Source organism: Poecilia latipinna, unplaced genomic scaffold (genome assembly GCF_001443285.1).
Source record: "Poecilia latipinna isolate Pla-1442-1.1 unplaced genomic scaffold, P_latipinna-1.0 Scaffold1396, whole genome shotgun sequence".
NCBI classification, from domain to species: domain Eukaryota; kingdom Metazoa; phylum Chordata; class Actinopteri; order Cyprinodontiformes; family Poeciliidae; genus Poecilia; species Poecilia latipinna.
Window position 1 is genome coordinate 149,344 of NW_015114012.1, and position 16,983 is coordinate 166,326.

The following is a 16,983-nucleotide window of genomic DNA, read 5'->3' on the forward strand; positions in this document are numbered from 1 at the left end:
TTAAACTGATGGCAGTTACTGCTGGGATAGCTCCAGTTGCTTTTTGTATTATTTTCCAATGTTGATTCCATGAAACCATCATTAAATGCTGCATTTATGTTCCAAGCTATGATAAAATGTAAGTATTGCATGCTTTTTAGAAACGTGATTGAAATTCTGAAAAGTATTTTTTCTCTTTGTGTCTGAATGTAGTGTTTTCACTCAAAACAGTCCTCTTTGCTATTTTTTGGTTGCTTTTGTTAATTAGTCATGTGTCGTCAAAGATAAGAAACTGATTTTTTCCAACATCACTTTGAAAATATTTTGGTTTATTCTGTATTAGCTAGCAGTCTGCATCATGGCGGAGCCGTTGGTACCTCTGGTGACTTGCAGCAGGAAGGTTCCAGATTGAATTCCCAGTCTGGGCTTTTTAGCATGTTTTCCATGTGTATGCATGGTTTATCCCCAAGTACTCTGTCTGCCTCCCACAATCCAAAAACTTTTAAGATTGTTAGGTTAACTGAGCTCTAGAAAAAGGAGTGTGTGCATAAATGGTTCTGTGTCTCCGCGTTGTCCTGTGATTAACTGGCAACCTTCAGTCAATCACAGGGCAAGACGCTGCTACACACCCACCCCTCTGTAACCCTGCAAGGACAAGCAAGTATAGACAATGGATGGAGACTTGTGATTGATTGCTCATCCCCCTGCTTCTTTCCCCTGTTGCATAATGCACGGCAAAAAAATATCACCCATAAAAACAGACTTTAATGGCTGCAAGTCAAGAACAACAAACAGAAGAAACTTTAAAGCTTCAGAAACCCATCAAAGACTCCACTAGAATGTAATTTGGGAATAATATAAAACACACAGCTTAACCATATTTAAATTCTGACCTTTTAAACATGACATAAGACAAGTCCATCTATACATAAAGTTTTATGGGGCTACGCATGTCTTTTACAGAACTGGATTAGTTTAATACAGCAGACTCCGGCTTTAATTTATAACACTCTGTGGCCCTTTGGTGTGGGATCGGACTTGGTTGTTACTCTGCAACATCTCACAGCTTCATATGGGTGTTTGCCTCGACAACATTACTTAAAAATCTGACCCTTATTAAAAGTAACTGTAGGTTTATGTCTCTAAAAGGATAACGTTGCATTCCTACTGTAAAGTACAGAGGAAAAACACATGTTGAGTTGAGCAGGAAGAGGCTGCAGTAAGGCCATGTGCATCACTTAAATGCTTATGGATTTAAACACACTCACACACACAGTCAGGGGAATGCAATGAAAAATAGCAGTACAGGAATTTTAATTGACCTCTGTGAAGCATTTTTAGTTTTAGTGGTTCCATCATAGGATGGGGGGAAAAGGAGACTTCCTAACTGGAAACAGATTTCAGGAGCAGCTTTAACAAGTCAGCACACAGACACACACACACACACACACACACACACACAGAGAGAGACAGACACGCGCGCACACACACTTACAGAGACAGACAGCCAACGCCCGAACTTGTTAAAGTCTTTAGTTTCCTCTCCGGATATCAAAATGCTGCTTTAGCAATGCAGCGTGGATGAGGTCATAACTAACTAAATAGGAAGACAGAGTTTGTCTCACAGTATCTGTTACTCTCTGTTGGATGCTCGGAAACAAACAAGATACCACTTTACCACTTATTAACCTATTAAACTAAATATTACATTTCCTCAAACATCTTTAGGCTCTTGTAAAAGCACAGCCTGCAGTAACTGGTCTGTTCTGCTAAACCTGTTTTAGTTGGGGATGATGCACAGTTCCAGCAGTTAAAAGTAAGCGGACTCTGCAGAGATCTTACCCGGGTTCAGAGTGACGTCTGCGGCGTTGAACGAGCTGCTGTCCGCTACCCCAACACCGTCCCTCGTTTTAAAGGCAGAGTCGGACCCCGACAGCAAAGCCAGACTCTGACCGAGGCGGACAGCGCCACCTTCAAAATAAAAGACAGCGCGCTCCAATTGCACAGAGGATTTTCAAAATAAAAGCACGTTCCTAAAAACTGGAATTGCACACTGAAGTTTGTAATTTTAACATGACAAAAATACAACTCCAAAGTATGAAGAGTACAGAACAATCTGTGTCAGCTTCAAATATGATTTTATTTGTCTTCACACCTGCAGGATGTTAAGCTGATGATACAATTACAGTTTGCCTCTTAAAAAGTAAATAAAACCTGTGTACTCAAAAATACAGTTTCCACAATCAGCAGAAACATCAAACATTTTCACAAATTCAGTTTTATGTCTTCCAGTTTGTTCGTTTTTTGTTTTTATATTCCCAAGTAGATAAATGTGAGAGAACACAGTTGGTGAAATGCAGAAACGTTCTCCATTAAATTAAAATTACCGCCTAATGAAACCAGAAACACATGCTCAACCTTACAGATGACACACTTTTTATGACATCACAGTCAACTTTCACTTCAATAGAAATAAGAAAAAACTGTTCTTACAGAGTTAGATAGTTCAAAAAAACTTTTGACTGATGTCAGAGAAGAATAAACTATTTTAAAGAAAGTGCAGAGCATCATAAGTAAAAAAAAAAAAAAAACTTCCCTTTTGTTCCTTTTTCATCCATTGTCAGTGAAAGTTTAGTGACTTTTTTCATGTCACTTCATTTGGAAGCTTTCTCAAAAAATACACATATAATATAAGAGCCTTGTTATTGTCTGTAAATGCAAGTATTCAATCTTGCAGATTCACAGACAAAAGATTTAACAGTAAAAGCACAGACAGATGGGAAAACTGTAGTTAAATTATACTGGGAGTACTGTAGTATCTGGCATCAATCAGAAGATGTGATATTTATATAGGGTCATCTTACTGCACATGAGCAAAACAAAATATGTACAAAAACAGTTCCTGAATAGGCACTTAAGTTCAAAACAGTTCAGTCAGCCTCTTTTCATCAAAGGTGACAACAAATCACAAAGACCTGGTCAGTATTTCTTTTTTTTTTTTGTTCTTTTTGTGCATTTTTTAAGAAACTTCAACCAGATGGAAGCAGTAAACCCAGAAACAAGCATTAGCCTTAATAATAACTATAAAAAATCTGATCACACATATTAAAACAAACGAACACAAAGGGAAGATCTGGTTGGGAAGTAAAAAGTAAAAGCATATGCTACAGTATGGGAAGGATACAAACTCCTGGAATAAATAAATGTCTCCATCCTCCTTCAAGAAGACTTCACTGCAAAAGGTACCATGTGGGAAAAATTTTGTGTGTTTTTTTATTATTTTTAATAAAATGAGGCATTCACTACCTGGCAGTAATGATTGAAATCTACACAACAAATAATAAATAGAAAAATTATAATTACATATATCAATAATTTTTCTGTTAAATAAATAAATCAGTAGTTAAAAAGATTCAAGATTCAAACAGGTGGATAGTGCTAAAACCTGTCTCAGTTTTACTTGGTGTTGCTCCTTTGACCTTCACTCAGATGTTCACATAAACTCATCATGAGCATCATTTATTTTGGGCTTTCAGTGATGGAGGTGAATTCAACAAGTTTGAAAAACTAACACTCAGCACCATACTGCCAACCCCTTGCTTGTTAGATGGTACAGTGATTTTAAGCTTAAGCAGATCAATATTTGTCTTGTCTGAATATAAAACTTTTCTCAGGTAAATGATCCAAAGCACACATCGAAACTGGTTTGGAAAGGGATAAAGTTGACCATCATCAAGCTTCTGAAAAGGTATTCCTCTGCATCTCATGGACTATGCTTCAATGCTGAATACATTCTGAGAAACAAATCAATTTAAATGATTTCTACCACTTCTAATAAAAAGAGGGATTGAATATCCAGTCAGATATGTCAGAAACGGATATCTAAAATTAAATAGCAAGACGTTTTTCTTCATTATTACGCAAAATATTAGTGAGAGTGCATGTCTATATTCAAGCCTCGTGTTGATCCAAGATAATCAACAAAGGGAGCATAAGTTAATTGTTGCATAATCATTCCACCCTGGAAAAAAAGGTTCAAATACATCTTAAGATCAAAATAAAATGACAATAATGCAGATGATGAGTGAATGTAAACTTCTTGGTTGAACTGTACGTACCAAATATTCGTACCACTCTCATTAAACGATATTCCCATTTTTTATCTGCTGAGAATCCCAACCTTCGCTTGAGAAAGTTACAACAAACTGACAGAAAAAGTTAACATCGAGTGGAAAAACGATTAGTTTCCCAAATGAGTGGTTGTGAACTTTAAAATAAATAATTGGTTAAATACAGACAAAATCATTAGAGGGAACATAACCCCAGAAAACCCAACATTTACACCAGTTTTAGTGGTTGACCAACACGCAGAGAAAGTCGGAGCTTTAAGAGACCACAGTAGTAAAAATGAATCACCTCAGACGACAGCCACACATTGAAGCCTCCTGTAGAGGGCAGACTGAGGATTTTAGTCTACATGTAGTGCATTAATAATCAAGATCACAAGATTCTACCAACATGTTGAGCTGAATCAAGCACGGCTCATCGGAAATGATGAAATTGATTTCCGACTGCTTTTTAGACAACGCTGGTCCAGTCAACACCGAAATATGTGAACTACATTTTGATTTAGTTTTTTTCTTTTGCAACAGAAACATCAAACCCCATCTTACAGTCTGTGCCTGTGAGGTTCGGAGAGTGGGGGCGAGGGCGGAGGCGGGAGGGTGACGGTTGTCGGGGGCTCCACGGGGTCGTCCATCGGCAGAACAAGCCGCGTGCCGCGGATCGCCAGGTCACGCTCCGCCGGGTCCAGCTCACCATCCCGGCTATCGTTGAACGGCCCGGCGCCGGAGTGCTTGGGGTTGATGGTGCGGGACCCGGACGCGTCGGTGCTGACGGTGACGTCGGCGTACATGGAGCTGACGTTGGCATCGTTCAGGATGAAGTCGGAGTCATCGTCGTGAAGCGGCCCTTCGTTCTGAAGGCAGGAAAAGTTAAATGTGCCAATTACCATAAACCTTTTTTTCTTGCTGGATATTTTTTTTTTGAGGCTATTAAATTCAAGACTCTGTAAACCTGTAGAACCCTAAGAAATAAATAAAGACAGTAAATGAAAATACATAAATTTAATCATTAAAACCAATGTTACTTTAGCAGGAGAGATGCTTGTTGCTTCTCTGTTGCAAATAAATCATTTACAGATTTTTCTTACAAATGTTTACCATGCTAAGTTCACTTGCTTATCTGACCTCTAATCTTTTAGCACCACCATAAATCTGAGATGTGTTGCAGCTTGGGTTTGAATGTGCTGTTAAACTGCGACTAATCAAACTTCATGTGCAAACCTCATAGGCCTGTGGACTGGTGAGGCATCGTGCCAGGGGGCCACAGCAAGCCGGCAGAGTAGCAGTGAGAGGGGGCCCGCTGTGAGTCAGGAGGGGCTTCAGGTAGCTGAAGGAAGAGCTTCGGTCAAGGACTTAATTCATCAAACACGTGAATCTCCAATGGAAACGGCTTTCAGTGTCTTTAGCATTTATAGTTTCACTAATATTTCCCAATACAATGGTTTTAGCAAAGTTATTATACTGAATTAATGTCACTATTACGCTTAACAGGACAAATGTTGATTTTTGAGGAGTAAAATCATTGCCTCTTCAAGTGAATTAAATTTGTTTTCAATGGTTTCAGTGTAAGAAGAAACTTATATTATTGATTAAATAAACTAGGAAACTAAATTTGTAAAATGAAAGACTTTCATACATATAAAAAAAACATTAATATATCCTTGGGAGAAAAAAAAAAAACCTTGTAAATCTTCAATATTGAAAGCTTGTGAAGAGCACCCCCTAGTGTTGAAGTAGAAATCCGCATGACTTCAGAAAGAGATCGGCAGGTTAAAGGATACTTGTGGTCGAAGTTGTACCAGATCCTGAAGGGCCAGGCGCTCTCATGCTTGGTGCTTCTCCTCTGTGACCCGTCCAACACAGCTGAACTCTGGAGAGCACAAAACTGCACTTTAGTTAAAACCCATTTCATACATTCTACAACACCATGTTGTCAAACGTTTTAGCCCAAGTTCCCACTTTAGATGAAGCATATTCTCTGGCTTCCTGCCACAATATTAGAAAAAAAGTAGGTGAAGTTTAAGTCACTTAAAATACATGAACGGCAGAAGGTGGTTCTTCAAGTAAAGTACTGACTTCAGAGGAACTGAATACAAATACATCTGACATTTCTTGAATTATTCATAAGAAAAATCTAAATCATGAATCATTTTATTTCATACTTTTTGAGCTAGTCCAACATAAAATTCTTACAGAATATAGAGACTTTTATGTGCATCATGAGCAAATGTGAGTATGCGCTGTGCTCAACAAGCTTGCTTTGAATCACAATGTCCAGTCGCAGTGGAATAATTTATTTATTGATCACGCGACATTAGTTCTACTGACAAAAACGTTAAAAACTAAATAAATATCAATAATCGTGATTTGTGCCTGCAATGATACTGGTTCCTCCGTGGCGCAACCCACAGGTTGAAAACCACTGAATTAGATGTTGCATAATTACTTACAGAGTGCTCTTGATCAGAATCCACTCCCACTCTGAAATGAACCGGAATAGGAATACAGATGTAATAAACGGTGTAGAAACAGGAGCAGAAACAGATGCAAGTAGATATCAAGCCTTACGGTATGCTCATGAAAGACAGCATGGGCGTAGTGCCCCCTCCACAGATCCACACAGTGAAGAAAACAATCAGCAAGGTGGTCGAAAACATCATCTGGCGGGCATAAGTGGCTGTGTCCCGGATAGACAGAGCGAAAGTCATCGCCCCACGCAGACCTGAAGGGGGCAGGAGATGAAACAGCAAGACCGAGAGTCTGTGTTTATGAAACTGGGTTACTCATGCTGTGGGAACAGAGTCACACTTTAGGAAGCCTGCATTGAAGACAAGGACAAAAGAAGCCCCTATAAACACTAAATCTATTATCACCTAGGTGTTGATAGCATAAGCCTGATGTAAAGTGCTCTGTTGTCTAAAACATACTGTTCATCTATAAAAAGATCATCTCTGCACCTTATACGTTTGTCGGTTTTTTTTGTAGTATTTTAGTTTTGCTCCATTTGAGGGTTGACATTTACCACTCACCTGCAAACATCATAACATGTTGAAAGTTCATTCCAATCTTGTTTCTACGGCCCAGGTTGAGCAGGAAGGACAAGGGGTAGATGTTTGCAGCCCTGCCCAGAAATACGGCCAACTGCACACAACGCGGTCAAGGACACAACTCGGTGGGGAAAAACACAACACAGCAGGTGGAAAACAGCAGAATGGAAAGTATTTATGGGTTGAAGCACATTTTAAAAACCACAAGCTAATCTGACTAATCTGTACTTTGATGTGTGCGTCAATTTCCATTTCAGTTTCCGTTAGCAGGAAATTAAATTATAAACTGAAGTGTTTCAGTGATAGCTTTTGGACATGCAAATATTTGGTGATGGCTGACGCAGTCCAGTCTGTCAATTCAATGCTTCTTGAGAAGGGTTATTGCATGTGTGCTGATCCAATGCAGAGCAGAGTGAAGGATACGAAGGCTCCGATGATGAACATCGGGTTGAAAACGTGCGACTGAAAGGAGAAGAGCGTCAGACCCATGTAGGAAAAGATGAAGTTTTCTGCCAGGAAGTTCAGCAGCTCAAACAACTGAAAAAAAAAAACATGGAAAATTGATTAAAAATTAAGTCTTACATCAGTGTCAATAAGCAAAGCTAAACAAATTATGCTTTAGAAGCACAAGATTGCTCACTTTTTTCATGTTTTCTTTCAATCTGTTAGTTCAGAGTGATTTTTATTGTTATTTTAAGAAGTTCATCCCATTCAATTCGATTTAAATTCAAAAATACTTGTGCTTGATTTAATTTCCCTTTGGGATCAATAAAGAAATTTTTAAAAATAGTTTCTTATTCTAGTTGATAAGTTAGTACATCTAATAAACCCTGAAAGTATTTTTACTGTGGACTCAAAACACTGTTTCAGTTTGCACTCACAACCAAGTTGTTGCCATGTTTACTTTTCCGTGATGTACATATAAAGTAAAGCGCACTGGCTTCAACAAAACTGTCCAAATATTTGTGTCACTAAAGGTTAGGTGTCACAGTGAACCATCGTGGGTTTTATGTATTTTTGAGGACTTGTTCAGCAGAATCAATGAGATAAGGTGAATTTGAAATGATGACTAAAAAAAGTAATCAGTTCTGACGAATGACATCGCCATGCAGACTTCTGAGAATTACCTCCAGTAAATAAAATCTACATCCTTGTTTCTGAGTATTTGTTCATAAAGAAACTCGGCTGTACAATTGTTTCTCCTCCCATATCTGTTCTGTGGCTGCAGCATTTTTTTAAGAATTTCTCTTCATACCCACAATGTATGATGCAGCAAGACAAGAAATAGTGATTACAAAATTGGTTGAGAAACAAAACTGCTGCAGAAGAGACAGAAACAGTTTTATGGATACAACTTTTTACCTGTTTAGTGCGGTCTTGAGAATCACGAGAGAGATTGTTATAGGTGTAATGAGCCTGCGTGATCCCGCAGAACAGCACCGCCACAACACCTTAAAAACAAATACAGTTTCATCTTTTAAGAGGAGAAAAACGCAGAGGAATCAGAGCACGTACGCTAAAACACACACACACACACACACACACACACACTCCTAAGGGCAATTTAGAGAGAACAATAAACATAACAGTCATATTTTTGGAGCAGTTAAAACTCCATCCACGTGGTCAATTACATTATCAACAAGCAAATAATGAATAAAAACATTTCAAATATAATACCCTATTAAACATTGCATCCAAGTAGCTCTTTAAAACAGCAATCTTGCACATGCTAATAATATAATATAATGTAATTTCATATATGTGCAGCTCTATAGCAACCGCTAAGATCCCTTAGCAACAACTCGCCCTTGTTGTGAAAATTGTTATCATGGTGGAGTTATTCTCAGCATTAGTGAGGTGTTGAGGCGTCAATGATGGTGAAAGAAGCTATTTAAAAGGGAAAATGCGTTTTCTACAGTGAGATTTCAGCGGTTACCAGGAAAACTCAACACTTTAAGGCAAATCCTTCAAATAAAAGTCAGAAAGGTCTGCAAAAATTATTTAATCGGGGTATTCCATTTAGGACTTTTTACAAGGATTTAACGTCATTCATTTAATTCCTCTGATACTAAAGCGTCACGCATGCTGAATGGTTGTAGACGTACCCGTCATCCCGCAGGCCTCTGCCAACAGAAAGGTGCTCCAGGACATCAGGAAAAATAAACCAGTTTCCAGTAAAGGGAAATCCCTCAGCTTAGTGAACTTTGTCACGTAAGAACAACTTCAAGTTAAGGAACAAAGCAGCAAGTCTTAGACAATGAAAAACAAATACAATATACTTATTACATACAGTTCAATCTGTGATAACAGCATTAAAATAATCTTAGCTCATTATAGGGGAAAGTTGTAGGGAAGTTTCCTCCAAGGTAGTTGGGGCACACAAATGCATTATTAATTGAAACATCCTATTTGCACTATCACTGTAGATGATTCTGAGTTAAAAAGTTTCTTTTGTGTGGTGAACAATAAGATACAAACTATGTATGCAATGTTTGAGATGGTGGGACAGAGTAGGCTTTTTTTGAGATGAAGGTATAATAATGGTTGTTATGGAGACGTTGTGATGCCATTTATAACTGCTTTGACGAGAGATAGGAACATGTTTAGCTAAAGTTAAAAAAAAGTCTACAGTTACATTTATTTTATAGGAACTCTAAGGGTTGCTAATAACTGTGAAACCCAGCTTAAAAGTTTAACATTTGTCTTTCAGACTGAGATGAGGATGGAAGATCACTTTATTTAAGACTTTTTACATGTTTCCCAAGGGGGGGTCAATAGCATGGAGGGCAGTGTATGTATCACAATAAGAAAGATCTCTCTATATATAATTATATTAATCTATACAATTATAGAAAAGGATATAAGAGCAGTCATGACTCCAGTAGCCACACCAAGTGAAAAAGATCCACTGAAGACACCCAGGAAGATGCCGAAGGATTTCAGCACAGCCATGGCTTCGAAGCTGTGGCTGTTGTCCCCTACAGGCTGGTACGCCACAATGGAGCTAAAGGACAGTAGGAGTACACAGAAGCATTTACAAGGAAACTAGAGGTCGAGTCCTTCTCAGAACACAGGAAGAGATCGTGGTCAAACACATGCTTGTATTTCCTTTGAATCAGAAAGTCTGTCAGGCATTAAGACATGCCTGCAGCAACTAAAAGAGCTGAGTTTTATAAAGAAAAAACATATGTGAGGTTAGCATGCTGTAGAGTAATTAGAAACACCAGCTCTGCTTGATTACCATTCAATAATAGATTGCTCACATTTACATGTTAGTAAAATTATAACAAAGTCTGATTTTCTGATTACAAGCATGGTAATATGAAGCAAACTCAGAAAAAACACAACGAAAAGGAGAAGAAGGGGCTGCAGCTGCAAAATTATACTGAGAAAGGGGAGTAATTATCCTAAAGGTTATTTAAATCTACATTTTAATTTTAATAACTGCAACACATCAACCAAAAAAAAAAAAAATTCTAATGTTTTACCACAAGCAAAATGCACGCTTTCCACCCAACCTAAACCCACCCACCGAGGAGTAAATGTCTGGTTTTCTCCCAGCCATTCTTCAATCTCCTCAGGCATAACTGAGCTGTCCTCTCCAGCGGAGTGAACAGCTCCCTGCCTGCTCTGCTTTTCAAAGCGCAGGAGAACGCTACAGTCATACGTACGGACAGGCGGTCAGTGACACAGATGGGTGGAGAAAGGCAAGCAGTAGAATGACAGGGATGTTGATGTTAGTGTGGTTCATTTCCACATGGAGAGTCACAGTTAGCTTGTAACAGTACTGCATGGGCATGGAGAACAATCCTTTTCTAATGCCATTTTCACACAGATTATCAGGGCTGCAGCATCCTGCAGAGCGTGTAGTACTCACGACGAGAGGACGATGGCCACAGCATCGTTGAGAACGCTCTCCCCAAACAGCAGAGCGTACAGATCCACGTCTACCTTCAGTTCGTTAAAGATTGCCAGAACGGTCACTGAGGCAAACAGAAACAAACAGTGCAACTTTACAACAGGAGAAATACACTGAAGGTCTTCAGATACCGTCTCCAGTGAAGCTAATGCTGACATGTTAGCTATGCATGCAAGAATTGGAACCATGTTGAATGCATTTTTAATCACGGGAATCAAATTCCTGCTTTAATTTAACACTGCATATCAGTAACTGAGGATTGTACTTCCTACCTGGGTCTGTTGCCGAGACGATGGCCCCAAAAAAGAGGCAGTCAGTAAAGAAAAAATCCCCCCCAAGCTGACCCACCACTTTCATGAAGGACACAAACCCATACATGATGAGCCTACAGAAGTACAAAACATTATAAACACATTATAAATAATGGAAGTATCGACAAATTAACTTTAACTTATTTAACTCAGTGAAACAAGTTATTTAGTTTACTGTTATATCAAAGAGGATCAGACGACTTACCCAATAACAAAGCAGGATATGACAGTTCCCATGAAAGCATAGGCCAGGATGGAGCCAATGTTTCTGAAAAAATGCCTCTGAGGGGAAAGAAGACAAATATTAATTTATCAGACAGAGGCCATAGAAAAATACAATAGAAGTCAAACACCAGTCAACAAAACTAACTTATAGTTATGCCAGTTTTGGTCCTCCATAGAAATGAGTCAGATTTCCAGAAAGCTATCCAAGAAGCTTTTTGATACCCAAACTACTTGGCCGAAGTCTTTAAAAAGCAATTCTATCAAACACCAATATTTAAATGTCTTCATTTGAACAAAGAAAAAAAATCTTTCATTATTCCCGCAATTAACCATAACTGATCTAAAACAGAAAAGGTTTAGTTGTATTTAACATAAGGCAGTAAGAGAAACAAAACAAAAGAATTGTCAGTTGATACAGACAAATTGCCAAATTACCCTTTTCAGACTGTAACCTGCATGGAAGATTATGGGAGGCAGTAAAATGTTGAAAAACACCTCTGGGTCAAAGGTCACCTAAAAAGGAAAAGAGCAAAAAGTTATAAAGTTTTACACCAATTAGTCAATTCAACTTACTACTTACTTCTCTGCTTGTTTTTGCAATGTGTAGCATTTTATGAGGACTGTCAAGTTAATCGAAATCAAAATGAAATCTAAAAATGTGTGTTTATAACAAATTATATGTTCGTTCACAATAGTTAAAAGTGGGTCCTAAATGGATAAAACCTGGTTAATTGTTATTCTTTATGTTATACTTTCACCAGCTACAGTGTAAAGAGTCACATTACTGCCACAGTCATTTTATGGATGAGAAGGTAAAACGTGGAGGAAACACTGCTTCTTGCCTTTCGCAGCATCTCATCGTCCTGCACTTGGTGGTCTTTTCCCCGGCTCACTTCCCCCTTAAGCGTGTATTCATAGAACCTTCCGCTGATGTTGACCAGCAAAGTGGCGGGGCTGGCGTTGACAGCACATTCGAGGACCATGTCGTTCATGCTTTGGGGCACATGAATGCCAAAGCGCAGGATCACACCCACCAAGAGACCTTGAAATGAAATGAAATGAAATTTTATTCGAACATGATACAAATATAAAATAAAATAGTGCACAGTAACAAGAAGTGCATAAGAAAGAAGAGAAAATACAGATTTTTTTGTTTCAGTTAACATATCATGCTCAAAAATGGGGTAGGAAGAAGTGAGAACTTATAAACTCCTACCTTTGAGTAAATATGAAGAGGGGATTAAGATATAAGGATAGATTTACTCAGAGGAAGCATTAAGCTTTTTTTAATCTCAAAATGACTTAACTGCCCCTAAAAAGCAAAAAAGAAGCTAGATTAATTTTTAAGCAGAAAATTGCATCAGAATTCTGTTTGGTAGTGATGGAAAAAATTAGGACAATGGACTAATTAAATAATTATCATTATTAATGCCAAACAAATAATCTGTTGCAGTGTCTGATTAGCTAAAAGAATTATATTATTCTAATAATATAATAATTATTATAATATTAGACATTTTAAGGGGAAATAAATGTGTGAGCATCCAATTTATTTCTCAAACTGGCATTTTTTAAAGTTTTAAATATATTTTTAAAGGGTAACTTGGGTGTCCTGTTTTTTCATACGACTGTATTTCAACTTTACTCTAAAAGAAAAACTTGGTCTCTTTTACCAACTGCCCTCATATGGTGGGTTAATAATTACATTTAATTGGAACCAGCACAGCAACCATAAAGCGAGTGACCTGCATTTATGTTTATAACCTGGAAAGTGGATTATTTAGTTTCCCAGAATTCAACAGAAAGACAGTCCAGTTAAATGTTTTCATGTACGTAAACATAGGGCAAATAACACCAAGCACTAGTTATAAGTAGGCTCGAGCTGTCCATGTTCCCTGACACGTGAAGAGAAAGCGTTTAATTGGCTTAGAGGTCAAGTTTAAGCAGCTGACTGCTTCCGTCACAGGCATGAGGTGTCTTTTATTTTGACTCGATTCATTAGCTGATTGACACGACTGGTTGCTAACGTTAATGTTCTTACCGTAGATCATAGCAAGCCCCGTTTCGTGCAGGAACCTGAAGCGGCGGTGCTTGAAGAGCCATATGGTGAGGATGGTGAGCGTTAGTAGCATTATGAATATGAGCAGATAGGCACTATCTTGTCGGTGGCTCTCCTCGGCCATCCTCTCGGTAACGACATTATCCAGAGCGGCGTTCTCGTCGCCTTGGCCGCCGACGAGTAGGACCGGTAGCAGGAAAGGCAGCAAAAGGGACGCTTTGGGCGGTTTGGCACCCATGAAGCGCCTCGGTGTGAATCCCATTTTGGCCTTGTGTTAGGGAAATTACATTTGTTGTTTAAATTAGAGCCGCTTTAGCAGAAGAAATAGCCCCTCTTGGTGGAACGCAACTGACAGCTCCTTCCGCAGCCTTTACCAAAACACTGATACTTCCGGTTTTTCAAAATAAAAGTCCCATCATAACTGGTTTAGCTTGTGAAACCAACAGCGACCCATCATGGTTCTCCTGAACGAAACAGTACATATTTTCTCCTAACATTTTTAGTTAGTCATTTATCTAGTTATTCATGTAGTTATTTATGCTGGAGATATTAAAACTTTTTTGTTGTTATTTGTGTTATTCTTGTGATCAGTGGAGATAGGCACCAGCACCCCTCTGGACCCCTCTGGGGATAAGGGCGTAGGATGGATGGATGGATGGATGGATGGATGGATGGATGGATGGATGGATGGATGGATGGATGGTGTTATTCTTGTAAATATTTTATTTGTATTTTTTTCTTTCACAGGTGACAATCTCCAGCAGTCAAATGAGAGGCAAAGCGTTCAACACAGACACAAACAAAATAAACCATATATCCACAAAGACACATGGGCAAATTACAACCACCAATAAGCCTGAAGTTTTGTTTAGAGTACCTTAAGAAAACTCATGCATGCATGTGGAGAACATGAAAACTCAGGACCTTCTTGCTGTAAGGCAACAGTGTTAAAAACACCACAATCATTCAAAAATATATAAACAAGCAGCTGTTTACAATAAAAAATATATTAAATTAACAATTCAATCCAATTTATTTATAAAGTATATTTAAAAATAAATTGTTTACCAAAGTGCTGTACATCAAGAGAATAAGTATAAAATAGTAAGTAAACAAAAAATATATATTTACATCAATTCACACAAATGTACAAGTAACTCATAATATACATAAAAAAGAGCAGCTGAACAGCAAGTATGATGGATAGGGTGGAGCAAGTCAATTAATGCATTTAAAAACAAACAAAAGAATGTTAAAAACAATTCTGTTGCAAAAAGGGCACCGGCGAAGAGCAGCCAGAATAAGAGTGATGTGTTCTCACCAGAGTGATTGTGTCCTATGGTACTAAAAACATCTTTAAGGATGGAGTTTGTAGTGTTGACTGGTGACAATGAGATGAAATCATTTCTGACAAATATCCATTTTTCATTTGCAATTTTTACAAAGAACACCTGATGCTTGTCCTTCTTCCCCCTGTGCTCAGCTCTCCTCCAGGCCCATCAAGTGACATCACTCAGCCTGGGTTGACATGTCGGTTTGGAACAAGACAGAAATTGATGTCAACTTTGCAGTATCACCTACAATTTTTGTATTATTCTTATAAAAAATATGTTTTGTATTTGGACATAATTTAGAAGGTTTTTCTAAGAGAGAGACATAAATAAACCTGTGATAAAGGCAAAAAAGGCTCTGTGTGATCACTGTGAAGCAGGAAAGGGTGCAGTAAGATAAGGTTCTTCAGAAATGTGCTTCAGAAGTTCGCTTTCCTTTGTGATTCTCTAGTACACAAGATAAGTGAATTACAAGCAGAGGCGTGAGACAGTTCTATTTCACAGTACTGAAAAATGCTGTCTACATTTGAATATAACATATGTTAGCATTACTGTCATTCTATAAAACAGCATATAATCAGTTTTGTGTGGTATGAAATTATAGGACATCCAAAATGTTGAAGTAGTTGTATTTCTCCTAACTTTTCTAACCTAAAAATCAATCACACTAGTAATAAAATGTTTGTTTTTAATAAGATCTGATGCATACCTGACCAGTACACTTTCTCAGTGATAAATACTCAGCAACCTGACTATGTGCACAAATACACCACATCACATATTAAGCCCCACTCCACATGTACGCAAGGAGCATTATTTTTTGAAAAGCTATTTCCTGCAACAGGAAGCCAAAACCACAGTGTAGGAGTGCAGGAACAGAGCACATATAGGCATCAGATAATGTTATAAAGACTACCTCCACTCAGTTGATGCTGTATGTGTTGAAACTCTTTTTAGATTCATCCTGACTTGTTTCTGATAAAAGCTTTTATATTGTTAAAACTTATTTGCATGTTGGTAACCTAAGTAGTAAATACATGCAAATAAATCAACATTAATGCATTAACTATGTTATGTGCAATAAAGTGAGATGGCACAGTGCTGTTATTGATCAAAAATGTATTAAAATGTCCTTGATAAGTGGTGGAAACTCACCTCTTTTAGACTTTAAATGACGTTCAGTTCTTCTTATCTCCTGTATACGAATCACATGTATTGCTAGGCTTCAATTTTGACTCAGTCTTTAACACAAACTCTTTAAGTTGAGGGCCTCACAATCCAGTCCAGTTTTAATTCAGCCAAATCTGTGTATAGAGCATGAACAGTCTGACTCAGGTCATGCAACAGCATCTCAATCAGATTTAATGCTGAACTATAAGTAGACCACTTCAAAACCTTCTTTTTGAGCAAATCAGGTGGACTTGCTAGTGTGGTTCAGATCATGTTTTGCTGCATAACCCAAGTGCACAAGAGCTTCAGGTCACAAACATTCTCCACCAGGGTTTTCTGCTAAAAAGCGGAATTTGTGGTTCAGTCAATTAAAGCACGTCAGTCAGGCAAGAAGTACCAAAATACCACCTCTATGTTACTGTTTCTTTTTAAAATTGTTTTAGAGTCATGTAACATTGATTCTGCACATTGGTTCTATTCTTCCTGTCAAACCATCCTGGACTCGATTGCTCCATTAAAAACCAGGCAGCCAAAGATTAAACCTGAGCCTTGTGTAGCAGGAAGAAGCCTGCCCCAATATTCAAAACACCTGGCACCTAATCACCTCATGATGGGCGGAGAGTATAAAGGGAGACTCTCTCACCTGGTTGCTTTATGCTGGCATTTGGTCACGTCGTTGGGAAGGTCGCTTGTGTAGCGTGCAGGTCTAAAACTCTAACATCAGTAAGTAATGTTTCTCCTTCTGCATACGAGCTACAATTTCAGTGTTTGACTTGAATTGTTTAATTGTAGAAACCACTAGAAGTCTCCTGCTT

At 38.2% G+C, this 16,983-nt stretch overlaps 2 protein-coding genes across 2 annotated transcripts in view; both read right to left on the reverse strand.

Moving 5' to 3' along the window:
* The window catches only part of LOC106962300 (four and a half LIM domains protein 1-like), a 16,544-nt gene extending 14,615 nt beyond the window's left edge, over positions 1–1,929 (reverse strand). The window contains exon 1 of the mRNA XM_015056618.1: positions 1,822–1,929. The gene's annotated coding sequence lies outside the window, so the exon portion shown is untranslated. The remainder of the gene's footprint in view (positions 1–1,821) is intronic.
* Positions 1,930–2,100: 171 nt separating this feature from the next.
* On the reverse strand, positions 2,101–14,032 carry LOC106962298 (sodium/hydrogen exchanger 6-like). The gene is made up of 16 exons (XM_015056617.1): positions 13,650–14,032; positions 12,451–12,650; positions 12,044–12,121; positions 11,589–11,665; positions 11,345–11,457; positions 11,031–11,136; positions 10,016–10,157; positions 9,259–9,364; positions 8,513–8,601; positions 7,574–7,687; positions 7,133–7,244; positions 6,672–6,825; positions 6,554–6,584; positions 5,885–5,973; positions 5,325–5,430; positions 2,101–4,957 (listed from the first exon to the last, which is right to left on the reverse strand). Exons 1-16 carry the CDS (start codon positions 13,927–13,929, stop codon positions 4,649–4,651), a joined length of 2,106 nt encoding a protein of 701 aa, XP_014912103.1. The 5' UTR covers positions 13,930–14,032; the 3' UTR covers positions 2,101–4,648.
* Between the last annotated feature and the right edge of the window lie 2,951 nt (positions 14,033–16,983).